General features: G+C 48.4%; 1 protein-coding gene across 1 annotated transcript in view; it reads right to left on the minus strand.

The window, feature by feature from the left end:
- Window positions 1-17,081, minus strand: part of CIB4 (calcium and integrin binding family member 4) — a 50,436-nt gene extending 33,355 nt beyond the window's left edge. Inside the window, exons 1-3 of the mRNA XM_061156217.1 lie at window positions 17,028-17,081; window positions 16,568-16,602; window positions 6,994-7,090 (exon numbers count right to left, since the gene is read on the minus strand). Coding sequence (XP_061012200.1) covers window positions 6,994-7,090; window positions 16,568-16,602; window positions 17,028-17,081 — 186 coding nt within the window. The remainder of the gene's footprint in view (window positions 1-6,993; window positions 7,091-16,567; window positions 16,603-17,027) is intronic.
- Window positions 17,082-19,326: the final 2,245 nt, after the last annotated feature.

Consider the following 19,326-nt stretch of genomic DNA (forward strand, 5'->3'; position numbering starts at 1 on the left):
TGGGGGGTGATTGTCCCTCCCTAGCCCCCCACAGAGGGGTGTTCTCCTGGGAGAGTATAACAGAGGCTCTCTGCTCTGGGGATGTCAGCCATGGCTAAGAACTGGAAATTAAATCAGTATACATGTGCTGGAGTCTGAACCTCCACCAGTTCTCTTCCCTGACTGAGCTCCAGAATCCTAGCAGCCAGAACTCACTTCTGTTCTCCAGCATGTCCTCAAGAAATGGCCCCTTTCTGCATGGCGTGGCTTGTGGGATCTCTGTGCCCTGACCAGGGATTGAACCTATGCCCCCTGCAGTGGAAGTGCAGAGTCTCAGCCACTAGATTGCCAGGGAAATTCCCCTATTAAGGGAATTTACATAAAGTAAAACTCACCATTTTTTTTTTTTAAGAGTACAGTTTGGAGACTTCCCTGGTGGTTTAGTGGATGAGATTCCAGGCTCCCAAAGCCAGGGGGCCTGGGTTTGATCCCTGGTTGGGGAACTAAGATCCTACAGGCTACAGCTAAGCCTGAGTGCCATAACCACTGAGATCGCATAGCTGAAATAAATTAAAAAAAAAAAAGTTACAGTTTGCTGAGTTTTGACATCGGAGACAACCATTCCAACCAAGATAGAGAACACTGCCGCCACCACCAGAAGTTCCCTTTGCAGTAAATGTTCTCCTCATAACCCCAACTCCTAGCTGCCACCAATCTTTTCTTCAGCTCTACAGTTTTCTTTTTCCCAGAAGGCCACGTACCCGGAATTAAAGGGGATTAGTATTTTGTATTGGCTCCTTCCACTTTGCATCACGTGTCAGATTCAGCCATGACCCTCGTTTAGGCAGTTCATCACATGTTACTGACTACTGTTGCCTTGTACACAGTTTATCTAGCCATCCAGCTAATGGCCCTTTGGGTTGTTTCTAGTTTTTGATTCTTACAATTAGAGTGGTTGTGAACATTAAAAAAAAACAAACCCTTTCAGGGAAGCTCCGAGTTAATAAACCACACCCAGGGACTCAAGCTCTGAAACAGGTTTTTAGCAGCACCCCTCCCAACTCTTAATTATGAGCAAACAGTTACTAAGCATTCAAGGAAGGCCTCTGACGTGAAAGATGGTGACCCAAAGCTAATGGGAAACACACCTTGGATTACAGATTGGAGAAGACATTACATTCAGGAAAAATGAGAGGGTACTATTTTTTTTTTTAAAGAAATAAACAGAGAATAAAAATGAGCTCTTGGGAATGAAAAGCATGATGGTAAAAGTGAACAACTAAATTGGAGGTGAAGATAGAACTGAGTAAAGCTCCCAGGAGGAAAAGCAAAGGCATGAAGATGAAACATATGAGAGAAGAGATGAAACATAAAGGACCAACCCAGGATGTACAACATAAGAATATAGAGTCGCAGAGAGAACAAAGAAGACAGAAGGGAGAAATTACCAAAGAAATAATTCATGCAAGTGTCCCTGAATGGAAGAACAGTTTCCGCACTGAATGGGTCCTCTGTGTGCCCAGTACTGTGAGAAAAGGACCCACACTAACTCCCATTGCTGGAAATTTCAGAATACTGGTGTCAAAGAGAAGCCTCCAAGTTTTCAGAAAGGAAAAAAAAAAAAACAGATCACAAAAAAGAGATTAGAAAACAGAAAGGCTTTGGACTCTCAGTAACAATGGTAAATGTGAAAATGTAATAGACTGATGTTTTCTAAACTCTGAAGCAAAGTTGATATCCAACCTATAATTCAATTCCATCTGAACTCCCAATCAAGTGTAAAGAGAGAATAAAGACACTTTCAGATATGTAAGCTGTCAAAACACTTACCCCCGTGCACCCTTCATCAGGAAGCTACCAGAGTATATACTCCACCAAAACAAGGGAGTAGAGAGAGAAAGAGGAAAAGATAGGAAATGGAAGATTCAAGCGAGAGATGAAAGAAGCTGGATGACTGTGGAATGAGATTCCAGACTGACAACAAGTACCAGGCTCCAGAGGGCTGGCCAGCCCTAGTTAGAGTGGATCGGAAGACTCCAAGAGAAATTTTGCCAAGAAAAGGGAATGTTCAGAAAAGATCTCCCTTCTGAATGCCTTTAGAGGAGATTGAGATGATTGGCAGAGGGTTGGTGTCATATTTACTAATAAATACATAGAAAACTAAGCAAAAGCAGTGATTAAATCTAGGAAAGACAATAAAAATGTGCAAAAAGGGAAAACTAACCATAGTCTATTTCATGATTCAGCTCTGAGTAGCACATTCAGCCATGATAATGGAAACACTGTATAGTGACTGAACCGAAATCATTAGGTAACTCTACTAGGAGGGCAGAGGAAGGGGGAGTTATGGGCAGGGTGGGTGTGGGAGAGGCAAAGAGCCTCTTCTCTGGGGGGTGGGGGTGCAGGGGTAGAAGTCAAAGGCTGAGTTAACAAGAAGGGGCTGAAAATGGTTGCCTCCAGAGAAGGGAAATGGGGGAGGGCAGTCCCCATAGGGCAACTTGATTCTCAACCTGCATAAAAAATGTATTTAAATACTATATAGTGGTGGTTTAGTTGCTAAGTTGTGTCAGACTCTTGCAACCCCATGGGCTGTAGCCTGCCAGGTTCCTCTGTCCATGGGATTCTCCAGGCAAGAACACTGGCGTGGTTGCCGTTTCCTTCTTCAATATATGTGTGTGTGTGTGTGTGTGTGTATATAATTTTTTATTAAAAAAACACAATCCCATCCTTGTCCCTCCCACTCTGGTGGTTTCTGAGAGGCTGAATAACCACGAGGGCTTCTCATTGTCCATAGCCTTGGGAGTGAGTTCATTGCAAGCTATTCTAAGCTTCCCTGGTGGCTCAGATGGTAAAGAATCTGCCTGCAATGCGGGAGACCTGGGTTCAATCCCTGGGTCAGGAGGATCCCTTGGAGAAGGGAATGGCAGCCCGCTTCAGTCCTCTTGCCTGGGAAATCCCATTAACAGAGGAGCCTGGTGGCAGTCCATAGCGTCACAAAAAGTCGGGACACAACTGAGCGACTCACACACACACATATTCTAAGCAAATGGGCTCAGCCTATAGCAGGCCTCTGACAGGCTCAGAAACACCTGGGCTAGATGGAAACTGAGTTGGAGCTGAAACCTCAGAAGCCACACCTGGAGCAACTCCTGACACCTCAGGTGTGTTCCCAAACCTCAAGGTGCTTTTACAGATCTGATGCTGCGATAAAACGTGGGGATCAGGCTATGCCCAGACCACCTGCCTGTAGGAACCCCAGAAAGGGAGATGGAAATAGGCCGGAGGTGTGCGGTAGCCCTGTTCATTAAGGGAGCTTCTACCAGACTTCCCCCGGGACACCCCAAGATCTTCCCTCAGGTCCTGCTGCTGGCTGTCCTAGTCCCGGAAGCTAGAAACCCACGTGGGTCACACCATGCCAGTACTCATCAGTGTTTATAGAAAGCAAGATCGTTATTTACAAGAACAGAAACATTGAGCTAATTCATGTTTAAATACACCAAACAGAGCGGCAGACAAAAAAACCCCCAGAAACTTCTGGGTAGAAGGGGGCAGTGAGCCCCGGCTTAGCAGGGCCTTCCTGTGTCCCTGCTGGACTTTGCAGCTCAGGCTGCTCTTGCCCTGCCCTCCACGATGGGCAGACCCTTCCCAATGTTAGCCAACCTCCTTTTTCCACGAGTGTATCCAAGTTAGGAAAACAGAACTTTCTTCCCAGATCACTCAAGACCCTGAGCCAAGTAATACCGGTACCCAGAGCTCCCTTGGGCCCTGTTCTTCAAGCTTTTCCAGAGAAGTGTTCTGCACAGGGTGAGTCACCCAGCTCCCATCCTTCAGACCACAGAGGACACGGGGATACTCGGGTCCCCACCTCCCATCAAACCTCTCCTCGCTTCTTTTGGGAACTCAGTTTTCTGCTTCAATCAAGATCAGAAAGGCACAGAGTGAAACTTGAGTCCAGGATCTTAGTCCCCCAAAGCTAGTCTGAGGACCAGGAGTGATCAGCAACAATGTTCTTGACAACCAGGAACAGAGGGAGAGAAATAAAATGAAAAAGGGACGTGTATGGAAAGAACGGTTGTTGCTTCTGGGATTAGATCCTTCTTACATTTTTGTTCTAAAATTAATATCTTTACAAAGTGAAATGATGATTGTGGATGACATGTTTTCTTAAGTCCTTACTTGACAAAATTGGAAAGTTAGCATCTCTAACTAGTCCTTCCACAAAATAATAACTTTGGGAGGGGGAGGAGATTTCACTGTACTATGAACATGCAGAGTTTGGGACATACTACGGTAGATGACCCAAAGAAGAGTAAGATCAAGCTCCGGGTCAGAAACAGAACCACAGACTCAGAGGGTGAGAAGGGCACCAATGCATGCGGTCCAGCGGCCACTGACACCTAAGCGTGTGCCAGAACACCACAGCTAAGAGCTTGGCCCGCTCCCCCTTGGTGCCCTTCAGTGACAGGGAGCTCACTTCCTCTGTGTACAGCTCTGATGATTACAAAGTGCTTACTTTGTATTGTGGAGAAACCTTCGTCCTTGGACCCAGGCCTACACTTGGGAGCCCCTAGAAGCAGCCCTTTCACCTGCAGGAAAACAGCTCCATTCTGCACCCTTTGCCTCCCAGTCTTCTTTGACTTCTATTTGCTTCCCCTCACCACCAGTCATTCCTCTTGTGAAGTGGCTTGCTTGAGATCACTTGCCTGGCAAGTGAGTTCAAAGCCAGCTCTTCTGCTCCTGGCCCTGTGCCCTGCGCCCTAGCTCTGTCCATGTGGCAAGGGCTCAGCGTGTCCTCAATTCAGGAGATGGTACTGGCTGTTCAGAAACAGTTGGAAAGGCAACAGAGAATCAAAAATTGGGGTGGGGGGGAAGCAATATACAAAAAAAGTCAATGTGATCCCAATAAACACGTATAGATCCACATTAAAAATGAAAGTATGCAAGAAAACAAGGCAAGATGGTCATGATAGTCATTCTTTAAGGTAGGCTACCTGATGATTTTTACCACACTTTTGCTTTTCTCTCTGTGCTTTCCAATTTTTCTGCGATGATGTGGGGTTTTTTTTTTTTTTGTAGGATAGAATAAAATAATGACCATTTGGAAGGATGAAATAAGAAATATCAAATTAAAGTAATCACATCCCAAGACACCCCCCACCCCGACTCAGTTCCCAGCCACTGTTCTGTGAGCAAGCTCCTGGGGCTCTTGGGCCCTGGGCGGTGGTCTGCCCCCAGACCCTCACGCATTGCAGCACTTTACAGCAGTCTCACATTCTTGCTGCATCAGCGCCCAGCCCTTGACTGCCAGATGACGAGCCTGAGGTCAAGTAGACCCCAGATCACCCGGGGTCATGGGCAATGTGCTCCTGTCATCTGCCCCTCCTCCGTTTTCTCCAGCCTTGGAGCTCCAGCCCAGCCCCCAGGTGGAAGAAAAGAGAGGATGGGGAACAAAACAGAGGTTGCAGAGGACCATGGCTCATCCCTGCCAGGTCTGTTACACGTACAGGGTGTGCATATTGTACAGACAGGAGATTAAACTTAGAGGAGATGTGTCATCCATGGAGTGTGATGGAGCTGGGCCTGGACCCAGCCCTCTGATCCAGTCCAGTGCTTGCTCCTCTGGGGCTCAGATCAGAGCCCCTAGGCGTGACTGTGGTGTGCTGGGTCCATGCAGAGTGCTGGGGCCACGGGTCACACAACACCCTCTGTGCCAGCCCTCCAGGGCGGGTCTTTGCCAACTGCTCCCTAGGGCGCCTGGCAGTCCCAGGCACATGTCAGAGCCAAGCCCTGATTAGAAGTGGAGGCCTGACCTGGGGGTCAGAATCCTGTCTGACTTCCAGGTTCTGCAGTGTCACGTGGCCCTGCGTGAGTTGTTCCCCTGTGGGGGACTCAGTTATCCAAAGGATAAAATCAGAGTGGAGAGCATTTGACAGTGATTAGACTGGCAGTTTACAAGTCTTTTTTTTTCCCCCAAGCCTAGCATTAGGGTACTCTGGGACTGACCTGTGACACTGTCCCCCATCCTGGAGGACAGGGCAGAAGCTCCCCATTCAGCTTGGCCTTTGGGTGCCCCTCACCCCGGCTCCCTGTGTGGATAGTCTAGGTCTTAGAGAGATGTTCCCCACCTCAAGTAGGAGTGTTTGTGGGTGTGGGGATGTGCAGGGCTGTGTCTGTGTGAGTCGGGGCTCCCAAGAGGACAGGGTCCCCATTTTGTAGTTGGGACATTTTCTAGGGATGTCACTTTGTTGAGGTGACCTTGTTGAGGATGTCACCTTGCTCTCAGCTCACCTCATCCCCTCCCCCTCCCTCTTCCCTGCTGTTGGTTTCCTTGTCTTCTAGGCTCCAGTCTCTATTGCAAGCCCCACGCTCTGTGTTCCTTCTCTGTTTCTGCCCTAGAACAGGTCTGTGACTGGGGAGGGGCTGCCCCTTTCCCCTCCCCCCAACCCCTCTGCGGTCTCTTCCTCTGGATCCCTCCAACCCCCACTCCCATCCCTGCACCCACCTCCCGGGGCCCTCTTTAAAGAGGTGCCCACAGCTCTCAGGGCCAGTTTTGTTTCAGACAGAAATGAAGATGGACTTTCATTGTACAATGACACTTTCAAACCATTATTCTGCCGAGACCCAAATGAAAAATCAGCAAGTCTGACACCGCTGTGATTTGTTCATATGACGCTGCCTCTTTGCACAAAGTTTAATTAAAATTTCAGGAGCGATTAGGGAGCCCTTTATTGTGCACCTCTGGGCTCTTCCAGGCGCCCTGGGGGAAGGGCAGGGTCTTTTTACAACAGAAACCAGTGCTCAAGGATGGTCCCTAGGAGATTGGGAGTGGGGGGCACTGACAACTGGAGCAAAGCACAGCCTGTGGGGGTACACGGGTCTCAGGGAGCACACGGGATCCCAGCAACCCCGCACCTCCACCCATTTCACAGGTGAGCACGCTGAGACCAGGTCTTCCCGAGACTCAGCAGATCGCTGACGCCGCCCCATCCCTTCCGCCCCGCCCCCTGGACTCACCCTCAGGGCTGGCAGGGAGCTGACTTGGTCCACGGTCAGCGTGGCCTCCTTGTAGTACTTCCCGGGGGGACAGAGCTTCAGGAAGGAGTCGTGGATGCTGAGAAGAGAGGCAGCGGTGGGCTGAGGCTGGGGACCAGCGGGCCCCCTGCCTCCTGCGGGCTCCCTTTGGAGGATTGATTGACACACATTTGGTAGTTATAAATCATCCTGCCCTTCCAGAAACATGCCTGGGGCTCCAGCGTGCCCAGCGCATGCGCTGTGGGGGATGCAAAGATAAGCCAATATGCTCCGTAGCCTGAACGTAATCTACAAGTGCACTGGAAAGGACTTCTGCCCTCCCTTCCTTCAGTCCCTCCTTTACGAATGGAGGGACCAGCAGGGCCTTGGGGAAGCCAGGATGCCACCCCAAGCCATCTGTCCAGCCCCACCCTCGTCCCAGGGAAAAGAGGTCACTCCATGGGTGTGGCCAAGCAGCCAGCAAACCACACAGCCATCCGAGGCCAGTGAGCTGGATCCAGACGATGGGACTGAACAACTGTCCTCATCGATCCAGTAATCAATGTCTGTCTGCAGGCCTCCTCCCTGCTCCAGGGGATTTGGCTTGTGAGGGACAGGCAGGCAGAGGAGGGAATGAATGGCCGTGTTGGCGCTGCAAGGCAGAGGGTAGGAGGGAACTCTGCCCCAGGCCAGGAGAGCAGGGCCCTCTTGCTGGAGCCTTCCCCACCCACATTCTGGAGCATGGACCACATTAACCTTGTAAGGGATTGAGGAGGGAGCTGAAAAATGGGGCGTAGAATGGGTGAAGGGAGATAGTCTCCAGGAAAAGATGGGGTGGGGACACTGAAGGACAGCGAGGAGAGAGGAAAGCCATCGTACCCAGGGTGGGGGTGGGAGGGTGTCCAGTGGCATCCAAGGGAGGGGGCGTTGGCAGTGGTCTGCCCCTAGCCCTGAGGAGCATTTGATCACTGTCATTGTTTGAATTGCTAGGGTGGGGTGATAGAAAAGCAGACTGACTTTCAGTATGTTTTATTCATTTTAAAGAATTCTCTGAGGCCAGGCACCTGTATAGTTGACACCCAGGGTGTGTCCCCACTCTGGCCCCTCACTAGGAGTACCTGCTGCACACTGCCAACTTGTGTGGATATTTCTGGTGGAACCTACAGAACCACCTTGCAAGGAAGGGACCATTATCTCTTTCTTACAGAGAAGGAAACTGAGACTCAAGGAGGTAAAATACTCACCTTGCCTAAGGTCACACAGGGGTGAGCATGAAGCCAGAGCTGCAGATGCCAGAGCTCTTTCCCCAGGAGCCCAGAGAGGGAGGTCTCAGAAGGGCTGTGGGCGGGGGGAGGGGGGTTTGGGGGGTGGTAAGAGAGGGAACCCCTGCTGCTGTTGTCACTGGCTTCTTGTTTTTTAAGCTCTGTGTGCCTGGTGCATTCAACCATATTATCTCAATGAATCTTCCCAGCAACCCTGTGGGACAGATATAGGGGTGATGATGTCCACACATGTGGAGACCAAGGCTCAGAAGTTGAAGGGGTCTGCCTCAGGTCATTCAGCTTGGAAGGGGTCAAGAGGGTTCTGAACCCTAAGCCAGGCTCCTCGGGCTGTGCTGCCCACCTCTAAAAGGTCCCAGGTGAAAGACTCTCAGCACCCCCTCCCTGCCCTGGAGAGCCTTCCGGGGATGGGGGTACCATGGGGAGGGCCCTGCCCAGACTTCGTGTCTTCCCAGGCCGCCGAGTGGGTGGGCTGCCCGCAGATGAATCGTGGCTGCTTCTCGGCTTGCCACAAAATGTTCTCCTCCAAATATGGATCAGCTGGCTCTAAGTGGAACTCGGAATTAATCACTAATGGACTCAAAAGTCAAAGCCATTTGAAAAGCTCACACATCTCGCCTGCCAGAAAGCAAGCAGCCCAAGCTGCATCTCCCTTCCACACCTAGCCAGACAAGGGGAGGGGCTGTCTGCGGGCGGGGAGGCTGAGACAGGGGGAGACCAGCTCCTCTGCTGTGACTCTGCAGGACCTTGGATCTGCCGCGTCCCCTCTGTACAGTGAATCTCAGCTCGCTCCCTCCATCCTCCAGTTCGGGAATTCTGTATCCTTCTCTGCATCCTGTCCATCCCTTGCCTCTGAGACCCTCCAGTTTAGCCTTTTTCGACTGGGTGGGTCCCACATCAGAAGCACACAGGGAGCTTATGAAAGGATCAGCTCTAGAAGAGCCTCATTCAAGGCTAGTGTCGCCCAAGCACCTATAGGTTCTACGTGCTTCTGTGTTTGTATTGTACGGGTAGGACTGAGAACACAGCTCCAGTGAAAGTCTCCAATTATACCCCTTCCATCCCAGTCTGGGCTCCCCGACCTGGGCTTCACCCCCATCCCATGGGGTCAATTGTCCCTTTCAACACGGAGTGGCCTGCAGGTATTTTATGAATGGCCTCATCTCTAGCCTGGAAAGATAGCTAACTTTTGGTTCTATGATCTACTGGTTCCAAGCTGTGTGACTTTGGGCAAATAGCTTCATTTCTTTGAGCTGGTTTCCTCATTCACAAAAAGGAGATGAAAATGCCATGAAAATGACAGCTACCACAGTCTCAGCACCGACCTCTGAGCCAGGCACTGCTTTAATTCCTACGCAAATCTGATCATCTAACTGACCTAATAACAATTAGGTTGAATACATACTTTTTGTATGTGTGAAAACTGGGGCTCAGCGAGGGTAAGAAACTCACTCAAGGTCACACAGCAAGTAAGTGAAAAAGTTGAGCCTCAGACTCTGGCCTTTGACTTCTAGGAAGCAAGCCTCTGCCTGCTGACCTTCTGGCACTCCAGGTGGACCAGGAGCTAACAGCCAGGACAGGGCATGGAGACGGGCAAGTTTGGGGACCTCAAGGCTGCTCAGAGGATCCAGGGGCCCGATGGTCAGATTAGCCTTAGCAGGAACTGGGGCAAAGCTTCAGGATCCCATTTACCAGACCTACATCCAGCCCAAGATCCTGTCAGGAGCCATCTCTGAGCAATGTAATGTACCCTGAAATTGCTCAAACTGAGTCAGGCTGACCCAGGCTCAGCCATGGAGATCTAAAGGAAGCCACATGTGCCCTGAGGTCATGTCCCAGACAATCAGGGTCCCAGACTCAGGGTCCAGAGCCTCAGGTGAAGATAAGGGCCCCAAAGGGCTTGTGCACTGATCCCATAGAGAAATCTGGAAGGTGGGGGCAATTTAGCAGCAATTTAACCAGAGTCAGAGACGGCTAACCTGGAAGCTGAGTATGAAGGGGACCCTGCTCTTTCAGAGACCAACGGGATGTGAAAGAAGGCTCCCACAGGTTAGACATTTAGGGTGGACAGACCCCTTCTTAGAGAGCTGAGTCAAGGCAGCCCTGATGAGGAAGAAGCTGTCACATGTGGTCTGCCCCTCCCATTAGGTGTCATCTGCGGATCCAGTGACCTTTTTGTCCCATGCAAGTCACAGATAAGAAGGTGGGAAAGCGTTAGACAAGGGCAGAGCCACCCTGCTCCCCTGTTTATCAGTCTCTTGGATACTTTTTTTTCAACTGGCTAAATCCATCCAGATGTACTGTCATCCAAGCCACATTTCTTTGTCACGTTCGTAGGAAAATCACAACACCGTGTCAGAGGTGATGTTGGAAACTTGTTCAGAAGTGATCAGGGCTTAGTATGGCTCGATTTAGCCCTGGCAGCCCAGGGTGTCTGCTCTCTCCCCTGAGCATCACATGCCATCTGCCCCCTGAGCCACAGCCAGTGTTGCTGGGAAGCCATTATCAAAGCTGCCCCTTCCCTTTACAGACAAGGCATTGACACTAACCCTAATGTAATCTGTGCTCCTGTCCCTCCAAGGAGTTAACCTAGGATCAGCTTACATGTGTGCGTGTATCCTTCCTAAGATATTTTCTGTGTGTATGTACATATGCATGCATGTATAGCCCTTTATTTTACTAAAAGTAAAATATGTACCAGTCTAGTTTACCAAAGTAAGAGTGAAATAGGTTTTAAAAAGCCAACAGCACTATAATTAATATTATTAATACACAGTATTCTATACCACCTCTTTACCCCTGATCTCTAGAGGCTGAATTTAAAAAAAAAAAAAAAATGTTTTTCTATTTCTCTTGGTTTTTCCTTAATATTTGCATAGTATTTCTAGAGATGGTGCTGATACTGCCACTTGGTATTTTTTCATTGCAGACTTTTATTTTGTGACCTCTTACTGTTAAGAAAGAGAGAATTTATCTCTACCTATAAACTACTTCAGGCTTTCTTGGTGGCTCAGGTGGTGAAGAATCTGCCTACAAATTGGGAGACCTTGGTTCAGTCCCTGGGTTGAGAAGATCCCCTTGAGGAGGGCATAGCAACCCACTCCAGTATTCTTGCCTGGAGAATCCCCATGAACAGAGGAGCCTGGTAGGCTACAGTCCATGGAGTTGCAGAGTCAGACATGACTGAGTGATTCAGCACAGCACATGTATACTACTTCTTCCCCTAATATCTCAATATAAAATGATTTTCCTGAATCAAGATTCAGTATTTATATTATTGTCATATGTATGTATTATTACATATTATATATGTATTATTCAAACATTGCTCACAGCTGAGTTTCCTAATACAACATGATTACATTTTCTTTCTTGCAAGACTCTTTGTTTTTCCCAGAGCTAATAATCACTTTGTTTTACTTTTGCTTAGGTTTCAGTGTTTCTATTATTATTTCATTTTTAAACTTTCTGCAGAACTGTGAAGTTCCTCTTCATGTGTTTATATACCTTACATCATCCATCATCCAGGTTAATTTTGTTTTCTTGGGGGTATCACTCCTGGAATTCCTAACTCCTTAATTCTAATCTGGCTTCATTACTTTTCATGCCTGCTGCATTGTCATCCTTGGGTTTCTCTTCACTGTCACTTTTGAAATTCCATTGTGTTGCAGTCCTCTGTTTTCTGGTTCTTACGTCTTCTTTTTTCCTTAGTTTGAAAGTGAAAGTTGCTCAGTTGTGTCCAGCTCTTTGCGACGCCATGGACTACGATGCCGTGGACTACACAGTCCATGGAATTCTCCAGGCCAGAATACTGTAGTGGTAGCTGTTCCCTTCTCCACGGGATCTTCCCAACCCAGGGATTGAACGCAGGTCTCCAGCATTGTAGGCAGATTCTTTACCATCTGAACCACCAGGGAAGACCAAGAATACTGGAGTAGGTAGCCTATCTCTTCTCCAGAGGATCTTTCCTACCCAGGAACCAAACCAGGGTCTCCTGCCTTGCAGGCAGATTGTTTACCAGCTGAGCTATCAGGGAATTCTTTTTCTTAGTTTACTCTCTAATTTTAATGAAGAACTTAGTTTACTTATTAATATTAATGGACACTGCAGAAGCTGCCTGAAATAAGGTGCATGAGGTAATTGTTTTTAGAATTCACATGTCAAAAAATATTGTTTCACCTTCACTCTTGATTAATAGTTTAGCTATGACTTAATCCTACATTGGAATTTTTTCCTTTGATTTTTGAAGGTGTTTAACCACTGTCTTCCAGCACAAGTCTAAAATCATTCTACTTCCTGATCCTCTGTATGTATTCTGTTTTCTTCCTCTGTGGATGTTCTTAGGATCTTCTAAATACCTCTGGTGTCCTGAAATAAATTAACGTAGGCTTTAAAATTTTTTTCCTTCAAATATGTAGTATCTCTCAGCTTTCAATTCATGTGCAATTGCCAAGTCTGTAACGAGCTGACTGGCAGTTCATTCGTGCACACCTCTGTTCCTGGTGGTCCTGAGTCAGAAGCCTACATGGCTAGCTCTCCCCACGTGGTGAGCTCCTGTCCTCTGCTGGGCTGGGCAAGGGGTGCTGAGTGGATTGCAGGGCAAGAGGAGAAATCATAATGTCATCTTTTTGTTTTCACCTGAGCCTTCATCCTGGCATTTGGAGGTTCCTGAGCCTTTCTGGGCCCTTGATTCCATCATCCCAATCCCTGTTTTCAAGCAATCTGCTTTCAACTTTCAGCTCTAAGTCTGTATCGTGGATCTCTTTGCTTTCCACTTTGGAAATTTTTGATCTCTCTCATCAGCTTTCATCTCTTAAGTTCTCCCTTATGGGTTTTTTTCTTTCTTTTTTTCTAATTCTAGCTGTCTTTTTAGTAGGGAAAATAAAGAAAAGAAAATGCTCAATTCTCCATGTTCACTGGAAGCTATGGCACATTGTTTTTTTAACTTTACAATATACCTTGGAGATACTAATCCACACCCAACATAAAACTTCTCCTTCTCTCTAAGGACAGTGCCACTGATGGATGGGTCCATCCACATTTATTTCATCCATGCCCTTTTGATGTAAGTGCAATGGCCAGGTCAAAGTGTCTTTCCCTTCCTGAAGCAGGCTTCTAGTCCTTCCCCTGTTCTCTTCTGTTCTTCACAGCTCCTGGCAGCTGTTCCACACCCTCAGCTGCTCCCCAGAGTGTGGTCTTCCTAATCTGGAGACTCACCTTGGTTTGAAGCAGCAAAGAGCTCTCCCTGGTATCACCCCACCCATCTTAGCATTTTTGTCCCCACTTCATGCTTGTCCTGCTCCACCTCAGTTGAAAGTCTCCATGATGGTGAAACACAAAGAGAGTAGACACTCAGCCACTGCACCTCCTCTCTGCCTTCCTGGAGCATTGGCATCCCCATCCCTCCTCCAGCACTGACCCGTCCTGTTCTTCTAGAGCCCAAGGGGTGGGAGTCTCATGGGCAGAGGCTACCCGAGGGGCAGGCACCAGGACCTCATGATTAGGCATGGCACTGACAAAAGACAGGGTTGGCTAAAGATGGCTTTGAGAGAAGTTGGTTAGAGAAGTTGGGCTGAAGTGGAGCCTTTGCTGGCCTCACTCACTGGGACATGCCTCCCCAGTACAAAAAAAAATGAGGTGCGGCCCCTCCCATGAGGGGCTCACTTTCAATAGGGGTGGAGAGAGGTGTCAAACAGGAGTTAGGCAGGGGCTATCTCATGGCTTGTGTGGGCAGTTCAGAAAGAAGGAGTCCCTAAGGACAGCTCCCTACCAGAACATCTTTCTCAAAGGCCAATAGAGAACACGTGAAGATGGAAGGGCTTCCGTCCCATTCTCCTGTCTCTTGACTGACTTCCCCCCCTCAACTCCCACCACCACATTGGTGGTGGAGATGGGGCACATGTGAGGGACCCTAGAGATCTAGAGAAGACCATCTGAGAATCCTTGAACTTTCTAGATGGAAAGAGGATCAGGCATGGTCATGCTGAAGTAGAGAGAGAATAAATTACTGCAGAACAATCTTGTCTTTCCTGTTAACATTTTAGACATGTCCATGCTTTGCCCACCATTTCTACAGCTAGAAATCTCTCCTATGGATTTATGCTCACTTTTTGAATAAGCTTTGTTTTTGTTCAGTTGCTAAGTCATGTCCAACTCTTTGCAACCCTAGGGACTGCAGCACGCCAGGCTTCCCAGTCCTCCACTCTCCCGGAGTTTGCTCAAGTTAATGTCCATTGAGTTGGTGATGCTATCTAACCATCTTATCCTCTGTCACCCTCTTCTCCTTTTGCCTTCTATCTTTCCCAGCATCAGGGTCTTTTCCAATGAGTTGGCTCTTTGCCTTAGGTGGCCAAAATATTGGTGCTTCTGCATCAGTCCTTCCAATGAATATTCAGGGTTGATTTCCTTTAGAATTGACTGGTTTGATCTCCTTGCTGTCTAAGGGATTCTCAAGAGTCTTCTCCAGCACCTCAATTCAAAAGCAGGTTGGCTCTTTGCATCAGGTGGTCAAAGTATTGGAGCTTCAACATCAGACTTTCCAATGAATATTCAGGGTTGATTTCCTTTAGGATTGACTGGTTTGATCTCCTTGCAGTCCAAGGGACTCTCAAGAGTCTTCTGCAGCACCACAATTCAAAAGCTTATCAATTGAATAAGCTATTTTTACATAAATGTTTACTATAGCATTATTGATAGAACTAAAAGTCATAAACAACTTAAATGTATGTTATGGAGGGAGGTTGTAAGATGAATGATATTTCCTCTATAGGAAAGAATGTCCCATGGTCATTATAAAGAATGAGGCAGATCTCTATGTGCTTTATGTAAAGATCAGTTCAGTTCAGTTCAGTTCAGTCACTCAGTCATGTCCGACTCTTTGCGACCCCATGAATCGCAGCATGCCAGGCCTCCCTGTCCATCACAAACTCCCAGAGTTTGCTCAAACTCATGCCCATTGAGTCGGTGATGCCATCCAGCCATCTCATCCTCTGTCGTCCCCTTCAAAGATAGCCAACATGAAAACTTAAAAAGAAAAAAGATCCAGAACAGTATAATACTACACTACAAATTGGTAAATGCTGCAGTGTGAACGGGATAAAATTTTTGAAGGATATTTATGTAGTTCTATCTATGAAAATTTTTTCTGGAAGCCTTGATGAGAAACCAACTGTGAACAAGAGTTATCATCAGGGAGAAGGCCTGGGAAGGAGGGAGACGCTTACTTTTCTTTTAGAACATTTATGCTATTTGAATTTTCTGGCCATGCTCACATATTACTTTTCAATTTTTATTTCATTTTTATGCAAGTGTTCCTTTTTCAGAAACTATCAATGAGAGGTATAAGTAGTAGGATATAGAGTTTTGTCATATTTTTATTTCTAAAATGAGCAAACACTCGTTTTAAAAGGAAAGCGATGTAACCCAGTGACTATTCCTGGTCGCCATCACTTCCTGTGCCCTGGATATCCATCAGCCCCCACCCTGTGCCAGGAGAGTCTCATGCTTGTGGCAGAATTGTTGCGCTGCCTGGGACCCTGCGTGGGAAGTGCAGCTTCCAGGCTGGGTGTTATCTGGGGAGGGAGAGTCCAGCAGAGACAAAGAGGCAAGAGGGTTCTGTGGGTCTCAGGGCAGTCTCCTCACTCCAACCTCCCTTCACCCCACCAACAATGCCCTAGAGACCCCCTTTCCTTCTCTAACAAGTTTTTCATGAGCACCTGGCCCAGGCTGTGTGCTCTCACATCTCTTATGCTGTCTACTCCCTCTCTGGTCCCATGAGGGATCCTCGTGTTGGCTGTCTTGGCCCAGAGCCTTCCTCTCTGGGCATCACCAGCATAAGAACAGGGGGTGGACTGCCCACTGTTGCACCCACTGTGCTGGGAGGTAGTGAAGCAAAGCTTGGGAGGGAAGGGAGGACTAAGAGAGATTCAGTGGGGCATCAGCTTTACCCAGCTAGAGGACCACCTAGCTGCATGTGCTGCAGACCTGTTTCCTAAGTCCTCTCCTCCTTGTCCTCATCATCCCAGGAGGCCCTGTCCACCTCTGCGGTTCTATGAAGAAACCTTGCCACGGATCCCACAGCAACCTACAGCCTGACATTTCACTCCACTGTAGTCGGGCCCTGGGAATCATGACCTTGGACTCTCCAGGACTGGGGTCTGTCTCTGCCTGTCTGCTACCAGCCTCGTCTCCAGGACTCTGTAGCTCTGAGCAGGGACCACATTCAGGGACCAGAGTGAGGCTGTACCAGGGTAAGATTTCAGCTCCAAGGGGAGGGAAAGGGGGCCCCCTCTACTCACCACAGGATTTCATTCCTGGTCAAGAAGGTCAAGGCCTGCAACAAACCACAGACAGGTGACTTGCCCACTCCGTCCAGCCCTGCCCTGACACTCTGGGGAGTAGGCAACTTCAGGGGTTGGGAGGAAAAGCTGAAGCTCTCATTGAACAACCAGGGAATGGAGGCTCCCAGCCCTCAGCAGCAAATGCCCGAGGTGGTGGCAGAGAAGGAACAGTGCCCCATCTCTGATGGCCTTGGGAGGGAGCACAGTGGTACAGACCTGCAGAAAGGATCAGAGACAAGGCGAAAACCCTGGGATCTGGAGCAGGAAACAAATGGGGAGTGGCCCTCTGAGGGCCAGTCTGGGTCACATGGATGTAGGTTTAGTGAAGGCAGGGACCACAGTGAGAGTTTTCCCACCCCTCCCACCTGCCTCAGGAAGCTCCCACCACTGCCCAGAATCTCCTGCCTGATCTACCCACCTGGTATTCTTCCAAATCCTCCCAGTGCATCTGGTACCTCAGACATTGCCCCATGCCAACCCCACCCTTCTCTCTGCCAGCAGCAGAACCTCAGCCCCAAGGGCTCACCAGCTGTGCACCAAGTAATCGGTTGCCATGGCAACCTGCATTCCGCCTTCTGCCCATTCTACCTGAGTCCCTGAGTGAGCAAAGAAATAGATTCTTTTGGTTCCAGAGGCTAATGGACATCATCCCCAAAACAGCGAACAGAAAGGCAGCCCAGTAGCAGGTTCAAAAGTCATGAGCCAACCTTCCAGATCTGCCAAAGGCTGACAAGACATGTGTCCCTGGGCAAACCACTCAACCTCTTTGTGTCTTAGTTTCCTCATCTGAAAACTGAGGATGATGGTCATGGGATTATGGTGAGGATTATTTGAGTCAATACGGGAAACTGCCTTGTACATAATAAGCTTTCAACAAGTATTAGCTATTAGAACCACGGCCCAAGGACTATGCCAGGTGTAGGAACACAGAGATGAGTAAGCATAGACTCTGACATCAAGAAGTGGCCCAAAGAGCACAGTAAAGGGCATTCCACCCCATCCATCCTCTCTCTGAAGAAGCCAGGGGCACAATCAAATCAGCATGATATGATGAGGGTCTATTAAACGGACCCTCCAAAGACAAGGTCAGGGTGTGTGGAAACCACCCAGGATCGCACAGAATCCAGGCTAGTAACCACAGAGCCGCTACCAGTCCTGGCCCAACACACATGGAATCAGTACCCCTGTACCACCTCCTCCACTTCTTTCTATCTCCCGTGGGGATGGAGAGCAGAGTGGAAAGTGAATCTAGAAAGATGAAGTCTAGTACAGACCTCAGTATTGCTGTCCAGGAGGATCTTTTCAAAGCCATCCCCTCCTGTCTCAGTGCCGGTGTTAGCTTCCTGGTCCTTGTACCCACATCATTCCACACACTTTCCCAGGTAAACAGTTCAGAAGCTTTCTCATGGAGCTAGTTTATGTCTCTGGAAATGTGACTGCTCATTCTTCGTCATCTGCCCTCCCTGGAGATGGAGACTGGCAGAAGAAACCCAGGAACCTTCAGTCCTTATTTACTAGACAAACACAAGTGAAGTACCTACAGGATGCCAGGTGCTCAGCTTGACCCTGGAAGAGATGGGTGAATGTGGTCTCAGCCTTCAAGGAATGAATATTTGCCACACACACAGACCTACACACACACACACACACACCATGGGAGATTGGGTAGATGTCATCAGAGAGGTAATATGAAATATGAAAATTTAGAAGAGGAGAACCCTAGGCAGGAAATCTCCATGTAGGTAGTGGCATTTAGGTGGTTGTTACAATGTCATGGTTAATGTGGGCTGTCTGCTTCACTTCTTGTTGCATCCCCTTGGGCAAGTCATAAAACTACTCTGAGCCTCAGTTCCCCCATCTGTAAAATGGGAATAATAAATCTCTATTTTACAGTATTATTGCAAGGCTAAAATCAAATGATAGACATACAAACCTCTAATTTAGAAAGGTACCTGACACAATAAATTCTCATTAAAGGGGAAACAATATTATTACTTTTTAAAGTTGGGCCTGAAAGAAAGGGTAGTGTGTGAGCAGACACAGTCAGTAATCAGATCTCATCTTCTGGTAAACTGTCTGAGCTTCTATTCTCGTTTGTTGAGCAGCTTCTTTCACTAGTGTGTGTCCATAGTGACTGTCCCTTGTCGTCCTCACAGAGTCCTGGGGAAGATGGAAGTTGGCGAGGTTCTGTGATGCTGTGGGGTCACTTGGCTGGCCAGGGGCCAAAGGAGGATCTGAAGCCTGGATTGAGGTTGCAGGCCTGTGGGTCTCCCCAGTTCTGACTGGGAGCCAGGGGGGCTGCCAGGCTGCACCCCAGAAGGCTGCTTCCTTCTCAAGTCTCTCTCAGCCCTCCTGTCCTAGGAGGTGCAAGTGGCAGCAGGCACTGGCATGTGCCTTTAACACCTGGTTGGTACACACTACAAGGAGAACAAAAACATACTGGAGGGAATTCCCTGGTGGTCCAGTGGTTAGAACTCTGCACTTTCACTGCACAGGGAACTGATCGGGGAACTAAGATCCCACAAGCTCCACAGTGTGGCTTACTTACTCAACTCTTTGTTGAGCCATGCAATGAGACAGAATGATTAAGCCAGACAGACAAGGCCCTACCTTGATGGAATCAGAGGCCCATGGGGAAACTAACAATCCCTTTGATTGTGACAGGGCTATGAGAGAAATAAAGCAAGAATTAAGGGTGGGCAGGAGAGGCTTCCTGA

This window comes from Dama dama, chromosome 11, assembly GCF_033118175.1.
Source record: "Dama dama isolate Ldn47 chromosome 11, ASM3311817v1, whole genome shotgun sequence".
In the NCBI taxonomy this organism is placed as follows: Eukaryota; Metazoa; Chordata; class Mammalia; order Artiodactyla; family Cervidae; genus Dama; species Dama dama.